The following is a 19,449-nucleotide window of genomic DNA, read 5'->3' as shown; positions in this document are numbered from 1 at the left end:
GGACCAGGACCGACCGCATCCTGGGCGTATAACCGCCGCCGCCGCCGCGGCCCCGCCGTTGTTCATGACGAACTGTTGCGGTCGCCCGCCACGCCGCACGGTCCAGTTGTGGCCTCCAGCTGCTGCGGCCGCTGGTTGTGGTGGTGCGGCCTGGACGGCGGACCGCCACGCCGACATGTCCTGGTGATGGCCGTCAGTGCTGCTGCATCGGTTTGGGATGGCCTGGATCTGCAGCGACCGGTTGATGACACAGAGGTTGACCCGCCATGCGTGCGGTTTGGCGATGGCGATGCTCGCCTGTGCGCGGACCGAACTCGCGTACGACTCGCCGGTGGGACGGCCGAACCTGAGCATGATGTATCTTGTCCGGCAACGCGGAATGTCGGAGAAGAACTGGATGATGTCCGTGTTGGGACGGGGTGAAACCGTAACGCACAACGTTGAGCGGACTACCGGCGCGGCGCCCGACATGTTCGGAAGCGGCGGCGGCCCCGCGGCCGAGAAAGGCTGGCGGTGCGGTGGCTTGTTGCCGCCGCCGTGGTGGTGAGTGGTGACGGTGACAGCGCCACCGCTCCGCTGTTCGCTCGAAAGCGTCCTGCACGCCACCGGTTTGCGCGATCTGCTGTCTGCTGGGGCACCGCATACCGAACCTGGCGTGGGCCCTAACCACCGGTGACTGCCGCCGAGCGCCGATCGGCCGCTTCGATGCTGGCGAATTCCACCGCGGCGCCATGAACTCGCCGTCCGGATGAAAGTCACGGCACGTCGTTGCCGCCATCGAACTCGTTCATTACGTCTTCCTCGGTCACCGTGATCGGCTTTGAGTTTAGATATTTGTCGGCGGTCTTTCGTTGTTCGCCGTCGCCGTCTCGGCCGACGCCGCGTCCTGTTCGCGCTCTTTGCACACTACCAGATCGTTGTCTTCTCGTCATCGTCGTCGTCGTCGTCGTCGTCGCTTTCCGTCGTCCGCCTTGAACTTTGTTCGGTTTTCTGTCGGGACCGATGGCTTGGCCAGTCGCGACTTCGTCGTCGTCGTCGTCAGCTCACAGTCCACGTGATCAACGCGTTCGCGGCCACTGCCGCTGGGATCGGGCCGTCCGTGATTGTCCGCCTCATATACCTCGTCATCCAGGTGTTTGACCACCATGTGGTTACCCTATACATGGTTCGTTCCTTGGCCAGACATATTTTGGTTGTTGTCGAACCGGACGAACGCCACGCCCTGACGGTGTTTTGCATCTTGATCGCTGACGTATCGGTGGCTATGCCATGGTGCCTGGTGACCGTGGTGACGGTGACGGCCGCCACCGCTACCGCTGTTATCGCTCGAAAAGCGTCTGCTGCCGCCACCGGATTTGCGCTTGATCTGCGTGTACTCTTTGTAGGTGCACCGCAGTACCGGAACTGGCGTGGAGCCCAACAACACGCAGTCGTACCGCTTGAGCGCCGACTCGGCCGCTTCCGTGCTGGCGAATTCCACCGCGGCGCCCATGAACTCGCCGTCCGGATAGAAAGTCACGCGGCGCACGTCGTTGCCGCCATCGAACTCGTTCATTACGTCTTCCTCGGTCACCGTGATCGGAAGCTGTTTGAGTTTCAGATATTTGGTCGGCGGGTCTTTCCGTTGTTCGCCGTCGCCGTCTTCGGCCGACGCCGCGTCCTTGTTCGCGCTCTTTTCGCACACTACCAGATCGTTGTCTTCGTCGTCATCGTCGTCGTCGTCGTCGTCGTCGCTTCTCTCGTCGTCCGCCTTAGACTTGTTCGGTTTTTTCTTGTCGGACGATACCGATGGCTGGCCAGTCGCGACTTCGTCGTCGTCGTCGTCGTCCACTAAGTCCACGTGATCAACGACGTTCGCGGCCACTGCCGCTGTAGGATACGGCCGGTCGTCCGTGTTGTCCCGCTCATATGCCTCGTCATCCAGGTGTTTGACCACCATGTGGTTACCCTTATACATGGTTCCGTTTACCTTCATGGCCAAATTTTTATTTTGGTTGTTGTCGAACCGGACGAACGCCACGCCCTGACGGTGTTTTTGTATCTTGATCGCTGACCCATCGATGTGTATGCCATCGAACACTTTGCGGATGTCACCGTACGAAAATGGATTGGACATGTTGTTTACCTCCACACACAACCCTTCGTAGTGAGGCATTTGCGCGTTTCGTACGTCGTACCTATATCGGTCGTTATACCGGGGCGTTATCTTCTTGCACGACTCGTCAAAGTCGGCAGACCGCCCGTCGTCGTTATCTCGACGCGGCTGCTGTTGTGGCGCTTGATTGAATCTGGAAGGCTTTCCATTTTCGTTAATCGAACTGAATCTGGATGGTCTGCCTCTGCCACCACCTTCTTGGTTATTGTGGCCTCCGTACCTTGGCGGTTGCTGCTGTTGCTGATGGTTAAACCTGGGTCCACTGCCATTGCCGAACTCGTTAAACGGCCGCTGACCTATTCCGCCACCGCGGCCGTGCTGTCCCATAACGGGCGGCACGGCTTGTTGCGGTTTGTGAAATCTAGGACCACCCCGGTTGGAGCCAAACCCTCGTTGCTCGCGGAAATCTTGTCCAGGCGGTCCTCTTCTCATACCTGGGGGGGCGTTTTCATTGAACCTTCCCTGAAAATTGTTGTCGAATTCGGTTTGTCGATCGTCCTCGTCATCACTACCACCACCTCCAAATGCGTTTGGACGGAAATCGTTGTCCGGGACGTACGGCTGCTGTTGTTGACGAGAACGATTTCCACGGTTTGACGGCCATCTGTCCATCAACGGCGGTGGTTGTTGTTGTTGTTGTGGTTGATGAAAAGAATTTGGAGTAAGTACGCCGGGAATGATGGGTGGCTGGGGGGGTGACCTGAATTGTGTAAATCCGCCATGGCCGCCGGGTATTACGTTGTTCATCATAGTAGCTGGCTGATGATTTTCTACCGTAGCCATCGCTGCTTGTTGTTGCTGCATGTTGTCATATTGACAAGTCCAAGGATTAATTTGAGCCTGTTGATTACCAACCAATTTAGCGTCTGCACCCTTGTTAGCCACCGGTGATCGCGACCTTTGCGATTTGCCTCCACTTCCTCGGCTCGACGAGCTCCTGCCTTCTCCGCTACGATACCTGTCCCTAGACCTGTCTCTCCCTCGGCTTCGATCACGACGCCGTCGGTCTCTAGACCTCGATCTTTCTCGTCTACTACCTCCACTACGTGACGACTTGGATCGCCGCTCTCGGGATTTCGATCGAGATCGATCACTACGTTTTTGGCTCTTATCTTCACGATCTCTGTTCTCCAATGATTTCGGAGACAAAAGTTGTTGCTGCATTTGTTGCTGTTTATCTTGGGGCATAAGTACTGACATATTATTTATTAAAGGTTGTCTGCGTATCATCTGTGCATCGAGTCGATCAGGTCTCACCTGTTGCTGTGGCTGCGGTAAGACCTATGTAAGGGAAACATTAATATTAATCTGTTGTTTTTGAAAAGGAAAAATAGATTTATTCTCATTTGGATACAAATGTACACAATTATATACCTTAGCAGTCAACGGTGGCAATGACCCGACTATGGGAATCTGTGGCTGTTGCATTAAATTTTGCTGCATATAGGCGTTATACATAGTTTGTTGTCGCGCTGTATCAATGACTTTTTGCATCTCGTTACGCGAGCTCAACAGAAGTCTGATCTGAACGTCTTTGATACATCCGCCGTCTGAAAGCATAGCTTGCCTAGCATCTTCGTCGGTACTGCAAAATCGTCAAAATGAAAATAAGAATACAACGCAATAGAAGTCAACGTCGCGATGAAACTCGTTCGCCGCTGTCATTAATGATTGTCTGATAAATACTAATTTTTCTAATATACAAGTTTACCTGAAAGAGATGAAGACATCGCCTTTTTCGCCGCCGACGATATGAACTCCACCTTCAGGTATCGATAACCCTTGGAAATACTGTCTGATATCCGCGGCGTTGGCCGCCCAAGGCAGATTTTGCAATCTAATTATTACACTCATGATGGTTACTGAAAAAAAAAATGTTCGTTATAGACATGTGGTGTGAAAGCAGAGACGAATCACGATTTAATTATTATATAATACACAGTACAAATGTATTTTAGGACCTGGCATACCTAACGTAGAAAGTGATGAAAAACTGAAATTGCAATCTCATAAATCGCTTTAAGTAGGTAGGTACTATCGAAATAGTATAAACGACCTGAAAATTGCAATACGGCAATTCGTATATTTGTTTTGTAAGTACATTTAATAGTTTATACTCAAGATATACATTTTAAAATCGATATTATTTAGAAAAAAACAATTGGTTTTCTGATTCAATAACATTAAATATTATTTTTACTATTCGAAATACATTTATAAAACTATATTTTATTCTCATTAAAAATTTAATAACTATATAATGTATACTTGTAATATTTAGATGGTTAAGTGGTGAACTGACAAAATGTCATTCACGCTGAATTTTGAAACTAACACAATTAACGCTTCGTCAAAAATGAAGTCCGTGTGAAATTTATTTTATTTATTAAGATTTATTACGAAATAATCACAAATTTACTTTTAACAATAAACTACTAAAAAATCAATATTATTAGTTAATTATTTATTTTAACAAATAACTTAGAAACAAAAACGAAAGTTTACATTGAATAAAAAAATGTACCATCTGTATTATTTACTAAATATATTTAAAAACATACTATTTATTATTAACTTTTAAACATTTTAATTACCAACAGTTCGTTAGTAAAATAATACATTTTATTTATCGGGCACAAAAAAAAATCAACATTTGTATTATATTTGGACTTAAGCCTAAAAATTATAATTATAATTTTTCAAAAAAGAGTTTAAGCCTGAACATAAAATAAATAGTAAAAAACTTTAAAAAAATTCAAGTATAATTTAATATGTTTATAATTAAAAAAATAAACCGTAATCATGTTAATATTTTGTATAAAATCTCTATAGTATATCGATTTAAACTTAATAAGAAGATACTTAAAATTAATTTAAAACAATTTCTAATTCCCCAGTTTTCATTGGTTAGGTTAATAGTTTGGTAACTAATTTTTGAGTGGGGGTGCACTATTGGCCTGCTTTTGAGCGCAGTACATGGTTTGGAATTAAATACTCGGTCAGATTGCATGGGTAAAATATTTATATCGGTAAATCCTAGTCTGAGAAATACTAATGCAGGCGTATTAAATATACATTTCATAAGACAATTTATTAGGTAGAAATATACTTAATACTAATTTTTAACATTATTTCTAGGCAGATATACTAAAAAAAAATCATTTTTTCTTGTTTTAAGAATTTATATGTGCTGCTCGAACAGCATTCGCGTTGCTCTAAAGCAGTGTTTTCCATAGGGTGTTCCGTGAAATTTGAAAGTTATAAAGCGACACACTGATGTGCTGTAAAATTTGAAAGGTGTGCCGCAAAAAGTTGAACTTTTAATATAATCTGATATAAAAATTATCGAATTTTTGAAAATCGAAAATCGTGTTGTGAAAAATGTGTTTATCACACAATTTAGTAGGACACTTGATTGAAAATTGGGACATCTAATGATAGGTTTATATATCTATATACATATATATATATATAATATATACAGTATACACACACACATATTAAACTGACATAATATAATAATTTCTTTAATTTCATGCTTTATTGTAAATAACAATAGCAAATAGACTACCCTGCGAGTGTTTCTGCCATTGATCAAAAAAGAAACTGGAAATTTGATGTATCGATCATAAATAATAGTTCATAAACCAATTTGTAATAGAGCAATTTCCGGTCGAGTTAAGGTTTTTATACAACTTAAACAATACCTGAAAACTTCAGTAATGTACAATAGCTTTTCATACCTATACATATACATATTATATATATATATACAAGATGAAAAAACACTCATTATTTTAAAATGTAATAGTGTGTTTAAAAATATTTTTTTTAAGAAATTTCTAGTCGAAATAAAACGTTATTTTTAATTTCATATACTGTAGGAAAATATTTTTTTGAGTATTTTGGTACATAAATATCGAACGAATTAATAGTTTATTGCGTTTCAAAAACATAACTTTTTTAATTATATAGTCCATCATGTTGAATTTTTTTTTTTTTTTGCTATGATTATTTCAACCTCACTGAATACAATTTATTATTTAAGTGGAAAATAATATTTTTCTAATCAAATTTTTGGAAAAAAAACCAAAAATATTCAATACTTTATAACACTAAAACTTAGGTATAGATATGGATAATTGGCAGATTTTATCAATTTCTTTAAATACCCACAAGATCGGCGATTAACCAGCGGCCAGTGCGCAGAGTGAAACAATTTTTAAACTTAAGTAAAATCAAAAGTAAGTAATTCATTATAAACATACAAAATATATACAGACTCAAGTGTAAAACAGTAAAATATTTTTATTGTATAATGATAATATATCGCCCTGAATTAAAACCAATATATTACCTACACAATAATAATAGTTAGATATATAAATAAATAACACCCTAAAAAATGATATCTTCCCACCAACAAATTGTTAGGGGAAATTGTCTCCAGAAAATATGCTCGCGAAGTCACGATACCGCTGAGAGTATTTCACTGTAATAGATGTGTAAAAATTGAATGCAATGATAAATTATTGCAAACGAAAAATAATTCTAAAAAAAGACGGAGGTGAACTTTAAAGATATTTATTTAATTTATTTTTGAATTGGTAAAAAATACTTATATTTATTATCAATTATCAACAAAATAGGTTGAACTAATTTTTTTCCAAATATATCAAATAATTATTAAAATAATAAATTATATCACATATTATTATAATTTACTTAAAAGTAAATACTACCATATAGTAATACCACGTACTATTTTTGCAAAACACAAATCATATATATATTATTAGCTGTTATGACTTTTTTTTAACCAATATCTATTTAACTATTTTTATCACTCAAATTTATGTAAATTATCATTTAGCATAAAATATTTATCAAAATAAGTAAATTCCGATTTAATAAAAATCAATATTAAACTTAATTTTGTAATTTCAGTAAGAAACGCTTATGTAATATATTGTCGAAATTTTCGAATTAGAAAAAATTTGTCAAATAATATTATCCTATAATATCACAAAAATATTTTGAAAATTGTATTATTGACAAGAAAAGTATATGCGATTATTCATTCTTGAATAGCAATAAATAAAGAAATCAATTTGGCTTGAGACTGGCAGACAATACGTAAATACGACTTACAGAGTAATTTAAAAAAATTATATTAATACAAACATACGAAATATTTACTTTAGTGAAAACGGTGTAAATAATTTTGTAGTATAAATATTTTAAAATCAGTACTCGTGATTGTGTTGAAAAGGTTTTAAGTCCTACGGATAATGGGTTTTTAATTATAAAAATATAAATTTAGTTGTTATTATAAAATACATTATTTTTATCCTCATAATTGAACAGAGAAAAAATAGTAATAATAGAACCCCGGTATCAATGAAAAATATATCAATTGAGTCCATGATTGGTAATTGAAAAATTTACTTATTATTTTGTGCTAGGATTATTTCTGAATAAAATATAAGCTCAACCTTATTGCTTCAAAATTTTTTTAGTAGTATGCTCTTCCGACAGTTTACTGATATTTTATAAAATTACATATTCAAAAGTTGACATTATCTTCCATTTTTTTTTTTTTTTTAATGTGGGTTTTATTTATTCATTAATAAGAATCACTAAAAGTTGTAAATCATTCCACTCAAAATGCAATGCTATGTTTTTCTCGGACCATCTTAATATTTATTAATCTATAAATATTTTGTTAAATGTATAATGTGAAACATCTATCAACATAAGAAATATTCAGATAATTAATCCAATAAATTATGTATATATATATATATATAAATCAAAAAACAAATGTAGCTGCTTCATAAAAGTAAAATTCTACAATTTAAATATAATATAGACTTATAAGCAAGTAATAATTGAATTATATAAATATTATACCCATTAATTTACTATTATATTATATTTTAAGAAATCATTGTACATTAACGTATAGGTATTTATCATACCAAAATATATATTCAGACGTTTTAATTTTGTACTGTTACCTTAAATATTAGTGTAAATTGATCGATTTTTAAACTTAAAGTTAAGAATATTATTTGTGTTCTTTCGTTGGTTTCTCACGATATTTTGATTTTTAAGTGCATTATGATATCGACTGTTAATATTTTTAAATATTAATATTTTACATACTCATAACTTACTTAAAAATTAAAATACTATAAAAATTCAACGAGAGAACGATTATGTTCTTAACTTTAAGTTTGATTACACATAATTTCACTCTAATATTTAAGCTAATTACACAAAATTAGAACGGCTCAATGTATATTTTTGTGTAATATGGGTTATTAAGACGGAGACAACATTAGAGGACGTTATCTTAGCAACTGAAATACATACAATACACATATTTATCATTTTTTTTTTCAATTAATATAAAAACCTTTTTAAACTAAACCTGTAGAATTTAATATTACAAACATGTTAGTTTGTTTTTACTGCCTGTAAAAATATTTATGGTAATTTGATAGTAGTATTATTCAATACTTAAACTTAACATAATTATAAATAAAGGGCTTCGACGACTGTAAATTCATTATAGTGCTATTGTAACTTTTAATTAAAGTTTTCGTCGTAGGTACCCAATTGCAATTATTCACGAGTGTCAACTTTATAATGATAAACTTATAATTGATAAAATATTTCTATTATCTATATGAGTAATAACGACTTAATATTAAATTATTTTATCTATCCGTAAATGAATTCGATTTAATTATTATTTTTAACACAAAACATTGTATAAATATAAACGACATAATATGACTATACTATAAAATGAAAAACAATTATTATTATTAAATATTATCGGTGACGATTGTAATATAATATATAATATTTGTATTCTGCGTGTTAAAATAATATATTTTTGAATTACTCCCTACTCTATCCATAAATTTGATGCATTACCTTGATTTAAACAAAGCCTATACGAAAATGTAATATCATACAGACCAATTATTGTATATTGCACGTGATAATAAAAGAATATATATATTTTTCACTCTATCACTAACACAATATACTTACTTTCACGACGGATTACTTCACCATATAAATAAGTAAATCTAGATGAAAAAACGCTGAAAAAAAAACACTGTCTGGTTTTTGAAAATAATACGAGTGTATAAGACGTCCAGAACTGTTGCCAGTCTCGAGCCTGTAAAAATGGGGAGAAAATTGCTGGTTCAAACAAGCGATGAAATACATTTGTTTGTACAACTATATATAATCAGCCGTATTTAAATTATAATACACTTATACAAGATAGCATTTTGCTATATTATACAGAGGGTAAATTACTATTTATTAAGATACAGTCATATATATTTATACGTATTCAACGTGTAATCATTAATATCACCGATTGCGCATAATTTTAAAATAACTTTATTTCAGTACGATCAACAGATATGTATATATTTATTATTCATTGAAATTCGAATCCAATAGGCCGTATAGGTTGAATAGGTCTGTATCACCCAGTTTTGCTCCAATACTCTTTTGAAATACCAATTTTGTCCCAAAAAAACAAAAATATATACGATAAATACTAATAGAATCTACATTTGAAAAAAGCAAAACAAATATTAACTGTAGACATAAAATATGTAGGCGATTACGTGAAAATATTTTCATCATGTACGTAATTTTCATCGGATAAATATTTTATACTTACATTGTACAATGTAAAGATCAAAAATGCTTATAATTTAATTAGTAAAAAAGACTTTCTTTATAATTATTTGTGGGAAATTCGTGGCAAATATCATACTTAGTTTTAAACAAGTAAATAAATATGGATAGATTTGGGCAGCAATGAAAAAAAACATTTTACTTAAATTTGAACGAAATGATACGATGCGCTAAGGTGCAGTGTATAAAAAACCGAGATATTGATTCAGGTAAAATATAATCATCAAATAAATACTCCAGGAAGTAATTAAAATTGTCAGAAACGTATAAACATAGTTAGAGTATATAGACAATTTAAAATTATTCTAGTTTAGACTCTTACTATATATCCACAATAATATATATTATATACCTTAGTAAACACAATGTATACCTACAATGCATTATCATAAATAGCGTATTGTAATAATTATAGATCCGAGACGGAAAATAGATATCTCCAAGTTACTGAGGACCAGAATGGAACATAAAACTATTTATCGTAAGTGATGAATCACAATGTTCGCATTTAGCCTGGTACTTCTTTCTAGTACCTAATAACTATGCAGGGGTGCATGTATCATTTAGATCAAGAGACATCAACTGGCGGCCCGCGAGCCTTTTTAATCTAACCCGTGCTATATTTTCAAATTACATTATGAAATTTTAAACATAAAAATTCATATTTTAAACGAAATAAATGCTAATTAAAATAGATACATAATATGAATGATTTTTTTTTTTGCTTTCTATGATCTGACCAGCTAAATTTTAATTTTCTAAATATTGGCTTTCGAGTAATTTTGATTTGCCCATCCCGAATTTAAATTAGTAGTCTTCAATCGGCGAGTCGCGTATAAGCTTTAAAATAGGGTCGCGATAAATCTTCTTTTTAAAATAAAAATTAAGTTTAATAGATGAAATTATGTCAAAACGAAAAAGAATTGAAACTGAACTAAAGATGATTTACGGATCGCACTTAGTCAAATTGAGCCAAGGTGGAATTTATTATATGAAAATATTCAAGAACAAATATCACATTAAATTTTTTGTACCGTATTTTATTTTTATATTTTTTTGTATGAATTACATATATTATGTATTGGTAATTATTAAACATTCTACCTGATAAAAATTAATTTTTATTTATTCGATTAGAATAGTACTACTACAAAGCATTAAGCAATTACAGCTTTTTTTGTTTTTCTATAAAGCTTGCATGGATTGCGAAAAATGCAGGCCTAAAAATTTGGATTGGGAGTCAAAAAAGGTTAAAGACCATTGCTTTCTTTAGATCATAGATGGTTTCATATCCCAATAATTTACCGAAGTCTCTTGATAAGATCTACATTCTGTGCACACGAAATGTAAGCATTGTAAACTGTAATGTTTTAAGCGTCAATATGTAACGACTATACTCTATTCCAAATAAGTTTGGAACAATCAGTTATGTCAGCCCGCTATTATAGTCATCAGCTGTTTTATAGTCGGTCGGCAGCCTGAACTTGCCGCTGTGTAAAGGAAAGTTATTCGCAGTTTGCGCGTACGCGGAGTGTTGAAAAACATATGATCAGGCTATACACAAACGGTTCGTCGTCAACAGCGTTTACCTTCAGCAGATCAGGTGACAACCAGCAAATCATGGGGGTCGTACAATTATTTTAACCAGATTTATTTGGAATAGAGTATATTATACACTAGTGCATGCGCAGAAGGCGCATCTCATCCTGCAGATTCCTTTGACGTCAAATTGTTTAAACGGGCAAAATGGCTGAATCCATAGGTAGGTACGTGATCCAAGATGTATCTGAATTAAACGTAGATAAACGGTTTTTTTTTTTTTTTAAGTGTACCTTCGTGATATATATAATCGGTCGTTCACTTTATATATCATTATGGACAGCAGTAAAGAGTATTACGCAATTTCATTTCGTACAAAACCTCAACAAGCAGAGTGACAAAAAATATTTTTGACAAGTTTATCGTTTTGCGTACCTACGCAATACACCACGTATGTATACTAATATTTTGTTTTATAATTAATAATCATAATATATCATAGTATTTCATATTATAATATTATACTTGGCTGTAGAAACGGACGGCCTGGCAGGACCACCGAGACAAATCCTTGTAGCCCGTTACAATATTTAATTAAATGTCATAACGAGATTTTAGGAATTAAAAATATAGCATATAAAATAACATACGAATATAATATTTATAATGCATAAATACGTATTTAGAGTATCTGTTAGTGTGGTTTTAAGCGTCATAATAATCGATAATTTTATAGTATTATGAAGTAATCAAATGTTTTCTCGATAAACTATTTTATATTTTGTTCAGGTAATTTATACGATGTACGAAATATACATAACAGATATTTACGGACGAATTGCTAGTAACTATAGGGACTTATTTATAAGCTATAATTATTATTTTTTATACTCGCTATAACTAATAACGACGGCACCGCGCACAGGCTCGCTCGAACTTATCACAAATAGCAAAAATAATGTTGCAATGTAATGTAGTTTTCCGTATTTTATTTTAATTGTTTGCGTTAAATAAGACTACAATATATAAGACAAAACCGAGAAAACTAGTGATGTTATGAAAAAAAAAAAAAAATTAAACAAAGTTAATTCAATACAGGTAGTACATTGAAATGTGTACCGTGTACATTTATATCTGTATTAAATGTTGAACATATTTTTTTTTAAATAATAAAGGTTTTTTCAACATTATTATATTTTTTACGTACACAAGACCTGCTTGCTTTTAATATGCAAACGACCTATGCGCTTAATACGCATAAGTATTAATAAAAAACGATTTCTCAATGTATGATCAATTAATATGACTATTGTACCTTGAGTTACTTAATCAAAATTTTTTATCATTATTTATTTATATAAGTTTTAGATTTCGATCGACTTAATGTTATGAGATCATCACCAAAAATACAAACGATAACAACGAAAAACCGTTTTCGAGTAATTTACTATTCCAAAATTGTTCACAGAAACTTCATCCTTATAGTCTTTTGAGCCACCTATTGTTATTTTTAATTATTTTGAGGAAGTATATGTAGATTTAAGTAAAATAAATTATATTAAATTTTATCAAAGTTTATGATTTATAAATTTAATAACACAACTTTATCAAATATATATTTTTTTTTATTTATATGATTAAGTTGTTAATCGATGTTCATTTATTTAGTTATATCATATATTTTTTAATTACCTCAGGTATCTAATTATAAAAAAAATAATTACCTGTCCCTTATTGTTAAATTTTATTTGATAGCATGAATACAATTTTAACATTATTTATGTTTTTTTAGTTGATTTCCTCGTTGTTTTTTTTCATTTAACATCAAAATAATTTTTTTAAATACCTAATTATAAACTTAATTTTATAATATAGATAAGTAACAAGTTTTTATGCAAAATAAGTGGGGTCTGTCAAATAATTAGTAGTTTTAAAAGTTGGGATAAAAAAATTAAAAATACTTATTTACTTAAAAATTAAAACACATTTATTGAAGGTCAGTGGCTAACTTTTAATGCCTAAATTAACTTAAAAATAATCAAAATTAAAAACTGTCCAAGTTGATGCATTAAACAGTACATAACATAGTTCAAACTTTATATACAGTGGATATGTATACATTTTTTTATCTAATTCTATTCCAAAAATATCTGTTACATATAAAAATATAAGTAATACACTAGTGTCATATTTTCAAAATACAGTATATGCATACTGAATTGATTATTAGTTAGTTTAAATTTATAAATTCATGCTCTATTTTTGATTAAATATATTTGTATAATAGGTGGTTTGATATAATATTGTGTTATCAAACAAGTAATAATACATTATTACGTGTTTTATTAGGTATATAATATAGAACTTAAATCAATTTGTAGATATTAAGTAAATTAAAATAAAGAAATACGCAGTGGTGCACAAAGGTTTTAATTCAAGTTTAATTTCCTAAAATGGGATAGTATCTATAATATAATAAAATACTTAACATTTTTGCTGTAAAAAATTATATTTAGCACAGAAGAATTCATATTTTGAGTAAATTGGTCATTAACTTTTAGTTTAACCTTTAAATTCAAAGCCATTCAACAAGTAATTAAATACTCTACATTTTATATTGATTAATAATTTAATCAATAAAAATATTGTATTGTATATTTAAGATTTTTTAGTCTAATCAGAGCAGCTTTTAATATAATTTTTTTTTTTATTATTATATTTTGTGTAAGTGGAGACCTTTTGATAAGATAAATTCATAAATATTCAACAAATAATAGAATAAGGTAGCAAATCTTATTTAGTTTTTTCTTTAAGGTCAAGAATTAGAAATTATTTATCTAATTTGATTTACTATAAATATATACATACATTTTTAAATTTTGGTTATAAAACCACCTTATGATTTTGGGTTAAATAAGCTATATTGAAAAAATTATTTCTACTGCAGAAAGAAATATTATTATTATTGAAGAGATGCATCACATTATTATCTTATAATGACCAAACATTATTCTATCAATATTCAAGATGCCTATTTCAACAATTAAAGATTTATTTGATGTAGTTTTAAAGAAAAATATTACTATTGAAGCGTATTGCAGAGTCCAGTTAAAAAACTCAATATTTTCATTTAAAATTTTAAATGATTAAGTAAAACTTTTTTTTTAATAGATCCAATAGGTGTATATTTCTCTAATTTTATCAATTTGTGTGGCATATGTTATTATATTTTACTTAATATCAATTAGCATGATCGAATGGAATATCTATATATAATATAGTTAACTATAGTAACCTGACTTTCAATTCAATTACTGATCAATAAAATCAAAGGATTATTTAAAAAAATCGTTCGGGTGATGGATCATGCAGAATTAGCTTAAAAAATATAAAAAATAGCCAGAACAGATAATAGCTTTGAGTTAAAATGATTAATTATACAAAAATTAAATTAACTGTATAACAATTTTTAATTCAAAAACACTATTAAACGCTATTCTCAAAATTCGAACTAACTGTTTTTAGAAGTTTGAGTTGACAATTGTGGGACGAATCATTAAATAGTAGACATTTGGTTTGATTTTAATATGAGCTCTCTATGATTTCAGTTAAAAAACTAGTCAGATTTCAACTGTCGAATATTTTTAGCAACCATTAATTTATCATAATACATTATATGCATATTACCTTACAAGATGGTAGTACATAAATCATTTAAACTTAAATCGTCTTTTGTATAAAACAGCCATTAAAATAATTATCAAATGTTTATTGATCGAATATCACACATGTTAGTACCATAATGTACAAAAAATCTATCATGTACTCATGGTTTTTTGTATAAAATTTCAATATAATTGATACACGTTGATAAGGAATAGATTAACGTAAATAAAATATCCACAAAAGCATATAATTAATAAAGAAGTAGATATCGAAGTTAAATAATATTGTTTGCTAAACAAGATAATATGCATCATCTCAAAGCCATAAGTATTTCTCAGATAGGATTGTAAATTATGGTAAAGAATATTTCAAACTAATATTTATTATTAAAATAATCCTAAATTATAACATAATCATCAGTCATCACGAATAAAATAAATCTTGGTTATATCAAAATGATAGTATTACAAATGAACAATATAACCTATTATACATTGTATAGTCGTAGTGATTATCTTTTTAAGGTTAAATTTATCAGTGAGACTTTTTTTTATACATTAGATAATTGAGGCAATAACTATTCACATTATATACATTTAATGTATCTATACCTAATCTATCCAAAACTACAAATCAATAAAATAAACACATAGAAGTTTGTTGATAAATAGTACCACCTACCTAATAATCTCTGTTTATGATTAATTATTATCAATTATTTGATTTTAACAATTGTGTAGGCGTTACGTGTCTTGGGTATCATCACTTATACGGTGGAAGTGATGACTGCCGTTTTAAGTCTTAACTGAAATTCTACTACCCAGTGGCGATGGGTGTCACAATGTACACACCGCCAATTACCACATATTCAAACCATTTAAATTATAGAGTGGACAAATCAGTATTAAATGCACGCCAATATTCTTTAGAGCATAGTTTACACCTTATAGAAGCCTACCTAAACTTAATAAAATTCAAAATATATTAACAAAAAAGCCACCAATTTCTACAAATTACAAAATGCAAGAGTGTCCGATGATTTAGTCTTGTATTTATTACTAAGACTGCTGCATAACTGATGCTTGCACTGCTGGCCACCTCCAAAGGGTGTGTGGTAAGTTAGATGCAAAATACAAGTATCTGAATAAATCTATTTCATAACCGTGCAGTCAAGTTACTTAACATATACTTTATTTATAGTTTCTGCAAATTTTTATTTGATGTTTAAATGTTGTTTAGGTGTAATAGTCATATGTCAATTAAAAAAAATATATTAATTAGTGATAAATGATAACATTACCAAATTAGAAATAAGTTGAAACTGAACAAAAGAATATTTGTTAAAACAGCCATAATACTATTCAATTAATAAAAAAATTATTAAAAATTAACCTATTGAAAAATATAGATTGTTTAATGTTTATACTAAACTCAACTAAAGTATAAATATGTATACATAATATACACAATATAGTTTAGTAATTAACAATGGAATATTACCAATGACATTTATATTTTGACTTTCAAGTATAATATCCAACAATAATACATTATGTAAACTATAATGTATACAAATATGAAGTTTTTTAGTATCATAACATCTAGTCATATTCCATTATTCTACATACTTACTAATGTTAAATTTCATAATCTTAATTGTTTGTGATTTTAAATATAATCAACTACTTTAATTAGGTATTAACTTAGTACTTCAGACAATATATTTTAATTATTATAGTTTAAGAGATAAAATTTGGGGAATAAAACTAAAGAAATTATCCGTTTATATTCAAAATTAATAATGTAAAATCAAATGAGGATATTAAAACTATAAGAAATTAATTCTGCCTTAATACATTTTGAACAAAGAAAGAAAAAAAGTTAAAGTAAAATAACCGAAAAATATGTAAAAAAAAATATAGGTATGTAGCAGAAATAAAATGTATTTTTAATTATTATTGACTAAAATATTCTTATACTTTTTGTTTATTTATTTTAATAATAAGTAGGATTAATTCATATTTTTTCGGCACACTTAACAACTAAAAATATACTATAATAATTTTATGTCAAGGTGGTAATAAATTACTATAAGTAATCTACCGCATAAAAATTTAGAATAAATATTTTAACACCTCTCTACACAAATCTGATTAATTATTATGAACTTATTATTCATACTGGAATAGCAGAATCTGTATAGGTGATTTTTATAAATAAAACTTTAATAAGTCAGTTAATATTACAGTTTACCTAATATTAAAACTATCAAATTTTAAAACCTATACTAGGCATTAGCTATCTATTGATTTTTTTGAATGGAAACCTTTATTTTTAATTTTCTAAAAATTGTAGAGATACTATTTTGGATACGTAGAGTAGTAATTCACTTTTTTGTAGATAGTTCACAAAAATTTTTTAACCATATTTTGATACTAGTTTCAATACACTGACTGGTTGTAGAATAGTAATTTGATCATTTAAGTGCATCAAATATGATCTCAATGCTCAAAAGAACTAGATCCTGATAAAATCTTTGTAGTTTATAACAATTTCAAAGTTATAATTGTTATTGGTTAATAATACACATAATCATATAATTTGTAAAGTGATAATCAAATAAAAATTTAGTTATTAGATAGGACTCATATTGTTTTTGAAACATTTAGTGAAGAATAAAGGTAAATTATAACCTTATTAAGAACATAATACTAGTAATAGGAAACAATTTTATTACAAACTAAAAAATTGATGTTTACCAAACACCATTTTCTTAGTTAAGAATTTATCTCTTAATAAACTAATTATTTTATTTTTTAGTAAAAATAAATGCAATAGTATCTTAAGAAAAACTTTAAAAAAATTAGGAAGGCTGTATTATGAATATTAAGTATATAATTGGAGGATACTTAAAACCATTGTTTCATATTATGTATGTAGATGATATTATAGTGTTGTTAATTACCTTATTTCTCTTAATTGATATAATTTATTATCTAAGTCGTCTTAACAAGCGTTGTGTATCCTGAGCAATAAATGGCAATGATTAATGCTCGATTTGACAAATGCGTATGTCCAAATAAAATTAACTAGGATTTCTTAATGATTGCTTTCTCACAGACTGCAGAAGTGTCGTTGTAGTAGCAGTAGAAGTATTGTAGCAGTAATCTTAGTAGTAGCAGTAGTAGTAGTAGCGGGTATCTATCGACCGTGATGCTGCTTATACAACGGCAATAGATACATTCAATGCGTGTGTGTTTCCATAACAACTCTTACTGGATATGAAATGACAAATTAGAGACCAACAAATACTAAACAAACTGAAACACCAAAACAAACATAAAAGCGATTAAGGAGTAATTAAAACTGTAGTTAAACTACTGTTCAGATGTAATGGTTATACTAATAAGATTACGTAATGCAATAGGAAAAATTAAAATTAAAATGAAAATTCGCCATCTACTAGGTAGTTATTTTGACTGACCTTGAGCTTATACGAGTAATGCGCAGAAGCGTGGAACAAAATAATCCGAACTAATATTTATTGAATGCAAACAGACAAACAAAATCGCGTCAATATAATAAACTACCACACGTGTGCGCGCGATCGTTACGTAATACCGTACGATGATCTACACTAGTCGTAAGTTATGTAATAAGACACAACGCATTAATATCGGTGAACAGTAATGAATAATGATAATTTTATACTTACCACTGAGTTGGAACGAGCGCGGCTGCGGCGCATAATAGAAAAATTCGAAAAAAAAAAAAAAAGTTAATAAATAATAAAAGTCTCAACGGACGAGTGGCGAGATAAAAGTTAAGTTAATATAAAATCAAAAAGTGAAATTAAATCAAATGAAAAAAAATTGAAATGAAATCCGCGTGTACGTCGTGGGACCGACGGGTTCGTTTCATCTATTGGGCAGTATACGAAGTACAAACTACGAAATCATGACATCAGAATGTTTTCGTTTAGATTACGACAACAGTAAATATGTTTTATCGTAGGTACGCGTCATGACAATACAGTAGTGCACTCACTGGCGTCACTGCACTGTAGTGCGTTACTCGTAATGCGTACCAATATCAAAACACGACTCGACAACGATACGATGGCCACGGCGCGGTGCGCGGACGGCAAAATTATGGCATTACGGCCCGAAGGCGTTCTCGAACAGTAATAATAATAGTAATAATAATAATAATAATAATATTAACAGCCGGTGAATGGGTAAACACGGTTTATGCTCAATATACTGTGTAGCGCATTGCAATTTATATTTATCATTATTTGTATTATTATTATTATTATTATGTACGTCGCATTATTATTTCGTTACGGCACGGTA

At 31.5% G+C, this 19,449-nt stretch overlaps 1 protein-coding gene and 1 long non-coding RNA gene across 3 annotated transcripts in view; one reads left to right on the top strand and one right to left on the bottom strand.

Moving 5' to 3' along the window:
- LOC112591891 overlaps positions 1-19,235 on the bottom strand; it is a 23,639-nt gene extending 4,404 nt beyond the window's left edge. The window contains exons 1-6 of the mRNA XM_025335827.1: positions 18,810-19,235; positions 18,060-18,414; positions 3,867-4,017; positions 3,530-3,740; positions 1,220-3,436; positions 441-522 (exon numbers count right to left, since the gene is read on the bottom strand). Coding sequence (XP_025191612.1) covers positions 441-522; positions 1,220-3,436; positions 3,530-3,740; positions 3,867-4,009 — 2,653 coding nt within the window. The 5' untranslated portion in view covers positions 4,010-4,017; positions 18,060-18,414; positions 18,810-19,235. The remainder of the gene's footprint in view (positions 1-440; positions 523-1,219; positions 3,437-3,529; positions 3,741-3,866; positions 4,018-18,059; positions 18,415-18,809) is intronic.
- On the top strand, positions 11,091-12,959 carry LOC112591892. 2 transcript variants are annotated; one of them, XR_003114530.1, is made up of 3 exons: positions 11,091-11,651; positions 11,717-11,879; positions 12,791-12,959. It is a non-coding gene; the product is annotated as an uncharacterized LOC112591892 (long non-coding RNA). The 2 variants fall into 2 exon arrangements; XR_003114529.1 differs by having other exon boundaries at positions 11,091-11,655.
- Positions 19,236-19,449: the final 214 nt, after the last annotated feature.

This window comes from Melanaphis sacchari, unplaced genomic scaffold (genome assembly GCF_002803265.2).
Source record: "Melanaphis sacchari strain LSU unplaced genomic scaffold, SCAv2.0 Contig146_pilon_pilon, whole genome shotgun sequence".
NCBI lineage: Eukaryota > Metazoa > Arthropoda > Insecta > Hemiptera > Aphididae > Melanaphis > Melanaphis sacchari.
Note: the sequence above shows the minus strand (reverse complement) of the source record. Positions and strands in the feature narration are given on the sequence as shown.